Raw genomic sequence first — 13,012 nt, 5'->3', positions numbered from 1 at the left:
AGTTCCAGACTTGATACGTGTATGGAAGAAGGGAAGGTCAGGGTTGCAGTAACAGAATGGCTACAGCAGAGGGTTACAGAGACAGAAACACACGAAGGTGTTTTGCTGCTGACTGTTACAGAATGGCTTGTTTCTGATGAATTCTCCTGTAGAGGATAAGTAAAAATACTGCATAGAATATTTTCAAATGTATTTTAAGGCATCAGAGAACTACTATGCTAGTGAAGATATGCAGGGTTAAGATCCCAGACATGAAAAAAGCCCAGAAACGTGAGCACATTTGGCACTAGGTTTGGCACCACCTTTCAACTTGAGGCATTTTCCAGTTTGCAAGTTGTGACTGAGAGGCTGAGAAACTGTGCAGACCTGTCATCAGATTAATGGAGCTGGGGAGGCAAAAACTGGAGCCCATGACCTGCCAAGGTGAGGGGAATAAGTAAATACCCCAGGCTCACAGCTGGGATCCAAGAAGGCTCTGTTGTAGGAATAAAAGCAAACTGGATAGCCTCAGAAATTTAGCAAGACCCTGTCTCAAAATAAAAATTAAAAAGGGATGGAGATGTAGCTAAGTGGTAAAGTACCCCTGGGTTTAATGCCCAGTACAAAAAAAAAAAAAAAAAAGGAAACTGAACATAGACCAACTTTGAAAGGGAATGAAGCCCAGGTTCAAATTATTTCAATTCCTTGTTAGATGAAGGCGATTGGCTCCTAACCTAGCTGTCTTCTAGAAGCAAAAATAGTCCAGACACAAACTGTATCTATAATCTTACATCTCAAATATGCAACACAGACTTTAAAAATAACAAGGCATACGAAAATAAAGTTTAAAACTGAGAAAAGAATACGGAGAAAATAATTTAAAATCACAGGAAATCTAGATATTGGCAGTAAATAACAGAAACTTGAAACTTAAGTATGGCACTATTACCCCCTCCCCACCTAAGCCTTGGCTTCACATCTTTGTTTCTTTGCTGGAGAACCCTAGCAACATCTCATGCTACTCCCATGGTCATAAAACATCAGTGTTGGAACATAGCTTTTGCCTTGGGTTCTGTTTGAGAGAATCTGAACTAAGATGCTCTCATTAAAATATTCAATAAATTAAATAAGATGGATCATTTCACAGAAACAGAATGAAAAGTACAATAATCTAAATAAATATCTCAAAGGATGGATTTAATAGATTAGCCCAGAGTTTGTCAAATAGTTTCTTAAAGAGACAGAGAGTAATCATTTTAGGTATTCAGGTTATACGGTAGCTTCTGTTGCAACTTATCAGCTCTGCTGATGTAGTGCAAAAGTAGCCATAAACAACATGTAAACAAATGGGGGTGGCTGTCTTCTAATAAAACTTTATTTACAAAAATCAAGTAGATAGCTTGCTACTCATATTCTGCTGACCCTTGGATTAGACACACAGGGCTCTGTTTGAGAGAATCTGAACTAAGATGCTCTGATTAAAATATTCAATAAATTAAATAAGATGGATCATTTTATTTTGTAGCTTAATTCTATTGTTAGTGAAATAACATACTCATATTATTTAAATCTTCTAAAATTTGTTAAAACTTTATTTTGGAGAAGAGAATTGTAAGATAACATATATGAAGAAAGCAGAAATTATACATAAAGATGAAAATATAATTGCAGTCCTAGAAACAGAAGAAAAAGCTTGGGACAGAAGCTAATCTTCCAAAACTGATGGCAGATATTTAGCCATGGATTTATGAGACACATGGACCTCAAACTGAAGAAACCCACTAATTACACCACAGTCAAATTGATGAAAATAAAGCAAACAAACAAAAAAAAAACAGAAACCACTTAAACTCAGACAAAGAAAAAAGACACATTACCTTCTAAGGAACAAAAATTAGACTGATAGCTGACTTCTCAACAGAATAAATGAAAGCCAGAAGACAATGAAGAGATATCTTCAAAGTGCTGAAAGAAAATAGTTTCATAATGATAAAAGGTTCAAATCACTAGGAAGATGAAATGATTCTAAAGTTGAATGTACCTAAAAATCTAGCCTCAAAATATATAATGCAAAAGTTGCATGAATTAAAATAAAATTAGGTAAAATTACATGGTGGTGGTGTTATTATAAAATAAAGATATTTTATCTTACAGATAAAAATCTGTAAGCCTACAATTTTATTTTATTTTTTAACTTTATTTTATTTATTTTTATGTGGTGCTGAGGATAGAACCCAGGGCCTCACATACTAGGCAAGTGCTCTACCATTGAACCACAACCCCAGCCCAAGCCTAAAATTTTAAATAGAACAATTAATAAACATGGCCTAACTGATATATGTAGAACCCTATATTCAACAATGGAGGACTACACATCATAGTCATCCAAAATTCACTATTCTGAGCCAAAATAAAGTTTTAACAAATTTTAGAAGATTTAAATAATATGAGTATATTCTTTCACTAACAATAGAATTAAGCTACAAAATAAAATTATTAGGAAATACCCACATGCTTGGATGTTATATTCTAAATAACTCATAAGATAAGGAATATATTACTAAGAAATTTATAATATAACTGAATAATTGATGAAATATTTTATACAAACATGTGAAAATAAATATAAAGTATATACTCTGATTTCAGAGAAATTTATAGATTTAAGTGTACATGTTATAAGAAAAAAGGATTAAAAATGTAAATACTTATCTCAAGAAGTAAGAAAAATAACAGTATATTTAATCTACATAAAGTAGAAGAATAGAAATAATAAAGACAAGAACAGACATTTATTATATAGAAAGAAAACCACATAAAAGAGAGCTACAAAAGAAAAAGTTGTTACTATCAAAAGTGTAATAAAATTGATAACCCTCCAACATGATTACTCCAAGAACAGAGAGAATAAAAACAAATAACTGATATCAGGAATAAGTAAAAGGACTCACTATAAATTCTCTGAGGCAGTGAACAGATAAGAGGATACTATGAAAAAAATTACCTAGGCTAATAACTTATAAAATGTTGGAATAGACAATCTCCTTGAAATAATACTGACTTAGAAGAAATTTTAAAATCTGAAAGTTCTGTCTTTTGAAAGCACTGGATATATTAATCTAAATGTTTCCTGGTTAACATTTCCAAACATTTAAAGAAAAAATAACACCAATATTATACAAACTATTACAGAGAATAAGAAAGGAAGGAATACTAGTTTTATAAAACCAGTATATATAAAATTAATACCAAGACCTTAAAAAAAGCAAGAAAACAAACACCCTGAACATAGTGCTAAAAATCCTCCAAATACAAAAAACTTTAAATAAAATAATTTAAAATCACACCTAGTGATGTATAAAAGGAGGTTCATTTTTATAACTAATAGACTAATAAATACTAATAATGAATTCTAGTAGAAAAGAGTGGATTTATAACAAGCAGTATAGTTGGTTTAGCATTTGAAAAGTCACTCTATATTACAGAAAAATGGAAAAAAACAGAAAACCATATGATCATCTTAAAAGATATGGAAAAAGCATGTGACACAATTCCACACTTGTATATTAGAATAAAGCCAATTTCTTTTTTTTTTTAAGATGGGAAGCCTTTTTTTTTTAAATGCCTTTATTTTTATTTATTTATTTTTATGTGATGCTGAGTATTGAACCCAGTGCTAGGCAAGTGCTATTACCACTGAGCTCCAACCCCAGCCCCACAAATTTATTTCATCAAGTAAAATATCTACAAAACCTGCTACAGCAAACATCATATATAATGTGAATTTTAGAGAACATTGCTTCTGAAATGAGAAGCATGATGAGGATACTTGCTGTCACCACTTCTTTTTTAAAAATATTTTTTTAGTTGTAGTTGGACACAGTACCTTTATTTTATTTATTTTTATGTGGTGCTGAGGATTGAACCCAGTGTCTCGCACCTGCTAGGCAAATGCTCTACCACTGAGCCACAACCCCAGCCCCTGCTGTCACCACTTCTAATTCAAAATTGTATCCGATGTTTTAAATAGTGCAATAAAGGAAGAAAAAGAAATATATAATGAGGGGCTGGGATTGTGGCTCAGCAGTAGAGCACTCGCCTAGCACCAGCAGGACCCAGGTTCAATCCTCAGCACCACATAAAAAAAAAAAAAAAGGCATTGTGTTGTGTCCACCTATACCTAAAAAAATAAATATTTAAAAAAAATATAATGACTAAAAAAGTAAAAAACAAAACTCTCATTATTTGCTGAGGTCACATATACCTGTATATAATTCAAAAGAATCCACAAACTAATAGTAATAATAATATAGTAAGAATACAATATCAATATAAAAAATATTAGACATTTATCCTCCCACAATAAATACACAGGAAATGGGAAAAAAGTATTTCATTTATAACAAGAATTTATACCACCAGACATTAAGAGTGCTTTAATGTTATCATAGATAAACCACAATACTATTGGGACAAAAGACAAATAGATTCATGAAACAAAGTGGAGTCCATAAATATATCCACACATTCTTGTTGCTAGATTTAAGACAAACAGGGATAGGACCAACCTGATGTCTGTGTGTTAACTAAATAGGCACATGGGGAAAAAACCAAAACACTGATTCTACTTCACAGCATACACAAAAATCAATTCAAGGTGGATTACAACCCTTAAAGTGAAAAGTAAAACATTTAAACTTCCAGAAGCAAGCAAAGAAGAGTATCTTCATTACTCTGGATAAAGTAAAGATTTCTTAATCAGGATACAAATAGCATTAAACATAATATTAAAGATGATGCATAATATTACATATTGACACACGGCACCACAATAAAATTAAGAACTTTGGTATGGAGAAACTGATAGTCCTAAATGGAGAAAAAAATAAAGACAAAATGAATTAGGAATTCCACTCCAGAAGCTAAAGCTACATCATTAAAATAATCCATGTAAAGGGAAATAAAAATGCAAATTTATATAAACAGTATTTTTAATTCTAAAAAAATAAATCAACATAACTAAAATATAATACTTAGACCTGAGAGACAGTTTTTGAATGATTTGAACAAAACAAAAATTAGACAAGGAACCAATAAATAAGTTTAAGAATGAAAGAGCACAGTTCCAGGAACAGTAGAAATGTTATTTGACAATAAGGGAATATTATCATTATATTTTTAAAAATTGTGTAAAATGAACTAGGTTGGACACTTCTTTAGAAAACTGTAAATTTAAAAATTGGCTCAAAAAATAAGCCTAGGAGAAAGAGAAATAGCTCCTAACTCCTCTCTCTTACTGCTGAAAAGAATTTAAAACAAAGAAGAGAAAGAAAGCATCAAGGCCAAATATTTTACAGAAAGAGAAAATCCTTATTGTAGTAGTCATGTTTAGTTACCTACCAACATCTGTTTCCCTTTTCTATTCTACTGAAAACCAGTTTTGTCCCAATGTTCATTCCTCCCTCAGGTGACTCAGATAAATCCTTATTGTTCTAAATGGATCATTGTGGTCACCTCTGTCTTGCTAGATGCAGAACCCATGAGAATGTTCTGCTCAGACACACAATTATGAAGAGTATAATTGAACAAAACCCTAAGTTCAGGTCAAGCTTCCCACAGTTGCTCCCAGCCAATAAATGAGCATAACAGGGGTGGTAATGCAGGCTATGTGACAGAGGATTTGGCTCAGGGCCTTCCCTACAGCCTCAGCAAGTTCTCTTAGAATGGTCTGCCATCTAAGATGCTTCTACCTGATCTTTCTTCCTTCCCACTTCTGTACCATCTGTCAGTTCTCCCAGCCTCACCCTACTTCTTCCTTCATTTTAATCTCACAGTCAATTCCCAAGTAAATTTCTTCCATGTCTCATCATATTTTGACATCTGCTTCTTGGAAGATCTAGACTAGGAGGATCTAGACTTAGAAGATCTAAAGGACGTGCAGAGTGGGTGTGTGATTCAGTTCTTGCCAGTGAGAAGTGATAAAGTTCTACTGTGGAGTTTCTAAGAAAAAAAAAATTCTTGTCAAGAGGTTCACAAGAAAGAAAAAGACTTATTAGGCTTCCAGTCATTGTTTTATCTGCATATGACTCTTGGACCTGTGCCTTAACTTACTTTAAGTCCATGCCCACTGACCTCAAATGGCCCGTTAATGCTGCCAGGAAACACATGATTTTTTTTCCTTACTGTATTTATTCTCTCATTCTTTAAGACAAATATGTCATACTTCTTCCTCAGACTTCAAACTTCTAACTCCTTGCACCCTGTCCTTCTCAAGTTGGTAACTTTGCATTCCATCTCATGAGAAATTCCAAGTAGGCAAAGTAGCTAATCTGTTCCTCAAGATCACCTCCTCGCTCTCCCTAGGAACACTTCCCATCAGTAGAGGGGAGTTCAGAGCACAGAGATATAAATCATGGATTTATCAGCCGCCAAGTGTGGACCAGAGGTACTGAACCCAACAAGGACTTTTGAAAGTTAAAGGAAATGGAAAAATGAACACCAACTTCTGAATGAACCAAAATATTTGTTTCCTTCACAAATATATTTGAGCCTTTCTCTTGTTTGTTTAGTCATTTTTCACTTATCTAAGTAAAAAGAACTGATTAATAGGAGCAATAGCTGAGGAAAAAGTAAACTATAATGCTGGATCTGAACTTTATGTTCCTTTGTTGGGAGTATTCTCAGCAGAGAGAAAATTGCATTCTATATCTTGAGGGAAACATTGTAATAATAATTTTTAAAGAAACAAACAAAACACATCTCTCTGAGGCTATGGTTTCCTTTGATCACAGGATCACCTGATTTGCTCCCACTATATTTCCAAGTGAAAATGCTCCAGCAACAGGGTAAGAAAATGACACTAAATCTGGGACATGGACATACAGTTGACAAAGCTTACACCAATTACAGGTGTCTTCATCAAATAGGATGGAAGTATATGGGCTGTATAGATGCCTATAAATACATGAGTGATAACCTTGGACCTTCACCAAAGAAATTAAAATGATGCCAACTTCATGATGACAAATATGAGTAATAAAACCTACTGTGAATTTCAAACAAACCTTAAAGTGACCAATTAATCAAGATTTCTTTGTAGACATGTTTATTTAAAAGATTCAATTTGATCAAAAATTTTGGCAAAATTAAACAAATTACAGTATTTCCAATAATGTGGCTCTGGAGAAATTAGTCAACCCATGTGTTCCTTATGATACAAACTACTGACATTTGGAATATATACAATTAATAAAATCTCGTTCAATATAGCTCTTCACGTGATCATCTTCAAAAGACAGGTAGCTCTTTAAAGGTTTATTAAAAGTGTCTTCAAGCTGGGCACAGTGGCACATGCCTGTAATTTCAGCAGCTTGGGAGGCTGAGACAGGAGGATCTCAAGTTCAAAGCCAGCCTCAACAACAGCAAGGTGCTAAGCAACTCAGTGACACCTTATCTCTAATAAATTACAAAAAATTGGACTAGGGATGTGTCTCTGTGGTTGAGTGTCCCTGAGTTCAATCTCTGGTACCCGCCCCCAAAATAAAGTATCTTCAAATATCATTGGTCTTACCTTTCTTCCCCGGAAAAAGACCCATTTACTGCCACTGAATATATATGTGTATGTTTTTATACACACACACACACAGACACACACACATAAGAGATTTTAACATAAAACTGAAAATACACACATACATGTGTGTGTGTGTGTGTATGTGTGTATGTGTGTGCGCGTGCACGAATTCTGGTAGCTAGTAGAATAGTTATTGAAATGCTTTAACCAAGGAATTTCCCTCAACAGACCACATTCTACCTTAGTGATTACTGGGAAACAGGATGGGATGGATGATTGAGATGACTATGAAATACCTAAATTTCCCTTTCTGTTGGCTCTGTTACTGGTTGAATTGTGTCCCCCCAAAAAGAATGAAGTCTTAGCCCACTGTATCTCAGAATATGATGTGAAAAAGGGTCTTTACAGATGTGATCAAGTTAAGTTAAGGACATTAGAGTGGGCCTCAATCCAATATGACTGTGTCCTTATAAAAGGGTGGGTTTGGACACAGAAGTGGACACACGCAGAGCAGTGGTGTGAAGGCAGAGGGAGAATGCTGAGTTCCAAGAACTGAGGAAAGAGGCATCAGACACATCCTCCCTTGTAGGCCTCAGAAGGAATCAATCCTGCCAACACCTTTATGTTGGACATTTAGACTTCAGAATTGTGAAATGATAAATTGCGGTATTTAGGCAATTCCGTTTGTGGTATTCTGGTATAGCAGCCTCAGGAATCTCATGCAGGCACTGACTCTAAAACTGTCTTGCCATGTTTCAAAACACCTGGGACTGTATTGAGAGGAAGTAAAACAGGTAGTTTCAGATTCCTCCGGTCCTTGGGTAAGTTAGGTATGCCACCATAACTTCTGGAAAAGCATAAAAGATATCGGAGCTGAGGTTGGAGGAAACTGGAGACGGAGCTTGAATAGCTGAAAACTAGTGGAAAAGCAATCAGAAAACACAAAGTATATGAATGGAAGAAAAATTACTCCCTATGAAGACAGAAAAAGGAAGATTTCAGGCCACAAAGAAGACAGATCCTCCAGCCCTACAAGATCATAAATGTTTTAAGAGGAGAAAAGCTACTAGCTAGAGTTAAAAATTAACCACAGAAAGAGATGTCTTCATGAAAGCCATTTAGCTTAATTTTATTAGCTATTATCAGAGACATATGCTTAAAATTGATATTTACCAACATCTACTCACAGATGTAAAATGTTCAGTAAATTCTCACTGAACATAGTGTCTCTCATAGTTGTCACAGAACATCAACTTGGTCCAGACTCTCTACTGCTACCTGGTGGCAACATGCACATATTACAGGAGCAAACAAAGTGTGTGACAAGCCATCCATGAGAAACAGGTCACTCAGGAAGGCGAGACTATATAGTGAGAAATCCATTTGAAAGAATAAAAGAGACAATATTCGAGGAAGGTCCAAACATGAAAATATAGCTTCTTAAAGAACAGAAACAAGAAATTCATTTTTTTTATTGATTCAGTAAGCTGCTAAAATTTTGAATCTGAGCAACATAACTACAAGACAATTGGTCCACTGATATCTACATAGTTTACATGTGAGAATGTAGTCATTTACAATAGCACACTTACTTAAAAGTCCATGAAATAAGCCTACCACATAAATTGTATGAAGGTATATGTCTACACAGCTAAGTGCACCAGCTAGGCTTAAACAACATGGAGTTGTCAAGGGCTGGTCTTGGCTGCCTCATCCTCTCAGCTTGTTACCCTTTTATAGATCAAGAGCTCTTGGTCTACTGACATAGAACATAGGGCAACTGTCATCCATGTCCCCATATACACTATTACCCTCCCCATAGTGTATATGGGGACATGGGTGTCAATTAAAGACAGCCATCCCTTAATTGTGGGATGAGCTAGGAAGAGATGAATGTGAATGGAAGCAAAGATTTCCTTGTCTTAGCAACAACACAGGCTGGACAACACTAAAATGTGTTCAAAAAAACAAAAAGCAACTGATGGAAAAGGATATTTCCTAGAAACACACATCATGTGGACAACTCCCAGGTCAGGGAAAAACAACATCACAGTCAGTCTTACTTCATCCCAAGTGTCTCCAATTTTGCCAAATTCCCTCCCACCCAGCCCAACAAGTCCATGAAAGAAAATGCCTGTGGGCACGAAAAGGGGGTTCTATTTATATATGAGTCAGTTGTGTGTGACGCCCTCTTTGGTAAATATATTTTTAAAGCCACTTTTTCAGTCTGGAGAGCTCAAACACTTTCCAGAAGTTGAAGCTTAAGTCCAGAGCTGTTTATTAAGTCTGAAAAAGCCAGGAATCAGAGACAGGAATATAGAGGATCGAGTAGTAATTCAGACAATATGGATAGCACATTGTTAAAATGTATACTATTAAGAGATGAATATGTAATTTGCGTAAGAGGGTGTATAATAATCGAAATTATTTTAAGAGTTAGATATTATAAGTGACACTAAGACCATTTCCCCAAAGCATTTATCCCCTCTGAAATAATTGCTATTATTTTCTTATAGGGTATGTCCTTCCAAATATTAAAAGAGGTATGCACACCATACACATGTACATGGGTTCACAACCTGTAGAAATACATAGTTGATGTGTATCATGTTTTCATACATGGCATCAATAAAAGACACCATCAAGCCCTATCTAAGCCAATGCTATAACCAGTATCTTGAAATACTCATCTTTTGGGCATTTCCCCCCTCCTATCATCATATAAATGTCTCCTACTCAATCGGAAACCTTCATGTTGACTTAAGAATACAGAGACTCTGAGTAGCAATTAAAAGAGAAAGAGGGAAAAAAAAAGTGTTTACTACTTAAGAATAAAACAGAAAAATCTAAGAAAAGCAAAACAAGTATAGAATTTATGCTATAGGAATGAACCAGAGAGAATAAGAGGATATAATTATGGCTCTCCCTCCCAAATCTTTTACAATATGACTGTCAATGAAAAATATTGGGTTGGTGCTTTGTGAATCTGACACAGAAGTGACAAACGTAAGTGTCTATGGAAGCCAGGCAGATATATAAATGCTGGAAGCAGGATCAACGGCCACCAACACTGTAATGTTAGGAGGCAAAACAGGGAATGGTGCGGACCATGGCAAACAAGACCCAGGGCCCAACTAGAAGGCAGCTGCTTCTTAGCTGCAGCCAACAATTGCTATGATAAAATGCAAGGTCTTCCCATTTTTAAAGAGAAACAGGAAAAAAAATCCTGATATTTTTATATAAGAATCTCTTGACTTTTCAGTGTTGAACATTTAAAATCCAAAGTTTCAAAACCAACAAAAAACAAAAATAGCACCACTGTGCAGGCTGACACTTGGCAGGTCACACTGCGGGCTGGCTTGGATCTCAGAAATCTGGATCAGTTGGAAGCTTTCATTTACTTCCCCATCTCGTGCTCTGTCAATAGAACTGATGCCTCCATGGAACATTCTTTGACAAATTAGTAAGTGGAATGCAGACAGTGCTTTTGCAGGCAATGGGCTTTTTTCATACATAAAGGTTTCACTGGCAATTAGAACAATTTTCTCTCTCCCATTTACATTTTGGAATGAGTTTTCTGAAAAGGAAGAGGGCAAAACTACCCATTTTCTTTTCATGTCTTTGGCATTTTCAGATTCATCAGAAGTGTGTCCTACTGTGTGTTCTTGGAAAGAGGTTGGTCACTACACTTCCTGTCCTCTGAAGGAAGATGTCCCAGCTTTCCCAGAGAGGGGCACAGGCTGATGGTTCCAGGAAAGAAGAGCTCTTCTGAGGGCACCTTATGACAGGCACTCATCAGAAAACAAACTCTGAGGGAGGAAGCCCTGATCAGAGTCAGCCACTGAGAGACTGCAAACTCTCAGGGGTGAGAGTGAAAGGGAACAGGACTGGGATGAGACTCTTTTCCCTCTGTCCTCTGCTCCTTTCTGCAGGGATGGTGAGTCCAACCCTCATCTATTTCCACCAAAAACCATCCTGAGATTTAAAACTGAGCTCGGCCACTGGAGTTTACAATATCAATTCTTTCCTTTATAGAAGTGAAGTCTGTAGTTTCTGAGCTCTCAGGGCTAAGGAACAAATACTTGAGAGCAGATACTTGAGGATGAAAAAAATTTAGGAATGGATTGTTAAGACATAAATATTGATGATATGTGCTCCATATGATCACCTGCTGAACAAACTGTTTGGCTTTTGTTGTTGTTGTTGTTTAATTATTATTGTTTTGGAAGCTTGTTTTTTTTTCCCAGTACTGGGGATTAAAACCATGGTCTGCAACATGCAAAGGTAAGTGCTCTACCACTGACCTATGTCTCCAGCCCTTTTTGTTTTTTGTTGATATTTATTTAAAAGTTGCCCAGACTGGCCTCGAACATGAGATCCTCCTGCCTCAGTCTACTTGAATACCTCGAATAACAGGTGGGCACCACCAGCTCCAAACTTGCTGTTTTTAAAAATCAAGAAGTTCTGGGATTCATGTGCATGAAGATTTTGAAGCAGATTGTCTTACCTTGAAGATGAAATCTGCCATCAGAGGTCCTGGAATCTTAAAGGTTTGCCTCTCTGAGCCCTTCTGAAATTCAACTGTTGTGTTTTCTACAACAAAAACTCCAGGGCTGTTAAAGCTGTGTTCTCCTTTGCTTCCTTGAAGCGTTTTGGATTCAATAACTAAAAATTTAAAAAATAAAATTTAAGTAAGAGAAATCTCCTAAAAGCAAGTCAGTCCAAATGACATTTCACCAAGTGTAATATCGGCATGTGACATCAACACGATATCAAAAGATCCACATTCATGGAATAGATAAGTCAAATTTTTGGTCGTCCTTAAAAAGGCACTAACAGGGGTAGCAATTCTACTCAATTCTTTGGAGACATATCTTCTACAAAAGAGAACACTTTTCTTTTTTCATATTTTTTTCATGAGGTAGCTCAAAATATAGGGCGAGTAAAGTCATGTTTACTCACTTATTACCTATTCAGATGTTAAACATAGTTTTATATTTAGAAAAAAAGCACAGTGAATCTCAAATTTGCCTTTTTCAAAAGAAAAAACTTTTTATTTTGAAATAATCAGATTCACAGGAAATTACAAAAGTAATATAGACAGGTCCTCAGTGGCTACACTTTATGAAACTATAGAACAATAGCAAAACCAGGAAATTGACGTAGGTACAATGTATGCATACAGTTTGATGCCATGTCTGAGGTGGGGTCTTGCTAAGTCACCCTGGCTGGCTTAGGACCTGTGTTCTAAGGGCTGAGAGTGGCACAGGACCACAATCAAAACACATAACCATCCCACTGCCACAAAGATCTCCCTGGAGCATGTTACTCTCTTATTCTAATTTGCTTTTATAAGATCAGAAGTGTTTTTAAGAACTACAGGAAAATGTTTGCCTGCAGTTTGAACAAAATAGTATTTCCATTTTATTTAAATATTTTCTGTTTTTCCCTCTCCTTTCC

At 35.6% G+C, this 13,012-nt stretch overlaps 1 protein-coding gene across 2 annotated transcripts in view; it reads right to left on the bottom strand.

The window, feature by feature from the left end:
* Positions 1-13,012, bottom strand: part of Adamtsl3 (ADAMTS like 3) — a 341,011-nt gene that overhangs the window by 138,680 nt on the left and 189,319 nt on the right. For both annotated transcript variants that reach the window (XM_058577562.1, XM_046438417.2), the window contains exon 9: positions 12,060-12,217. In XM_058577562.1, coding sequence (XP_058433545.1) covers positions 12,060-12,217 — 158 coding nt within the window. The remainder of the gene's footprint in view (positions 1-12,059; positions 12,218-13,012) is intronic.

Source organism: Marmota monax, unplaced genomic scaffold, assembly GCF_021218885.2.
Source record: "Marmota monax isolate L192 unplaced genomic scaffold, Marmota_monax_Labrador192_F-V1.1 WCK01_AAM20220418_F8-fsc00005, whole genome shotgun sequence".
Lineage (NCBI taxonomy): Eukaryota > Metazoa > Chordata > Mammalia > Rodentia > Sciuridae > Marmota > Marmota monax.
The sequence above is the reverse complement of the archived record's forward strand: the minus strand, read 5'-3'. Positions and strand labels throughout refer to the sequence as shown.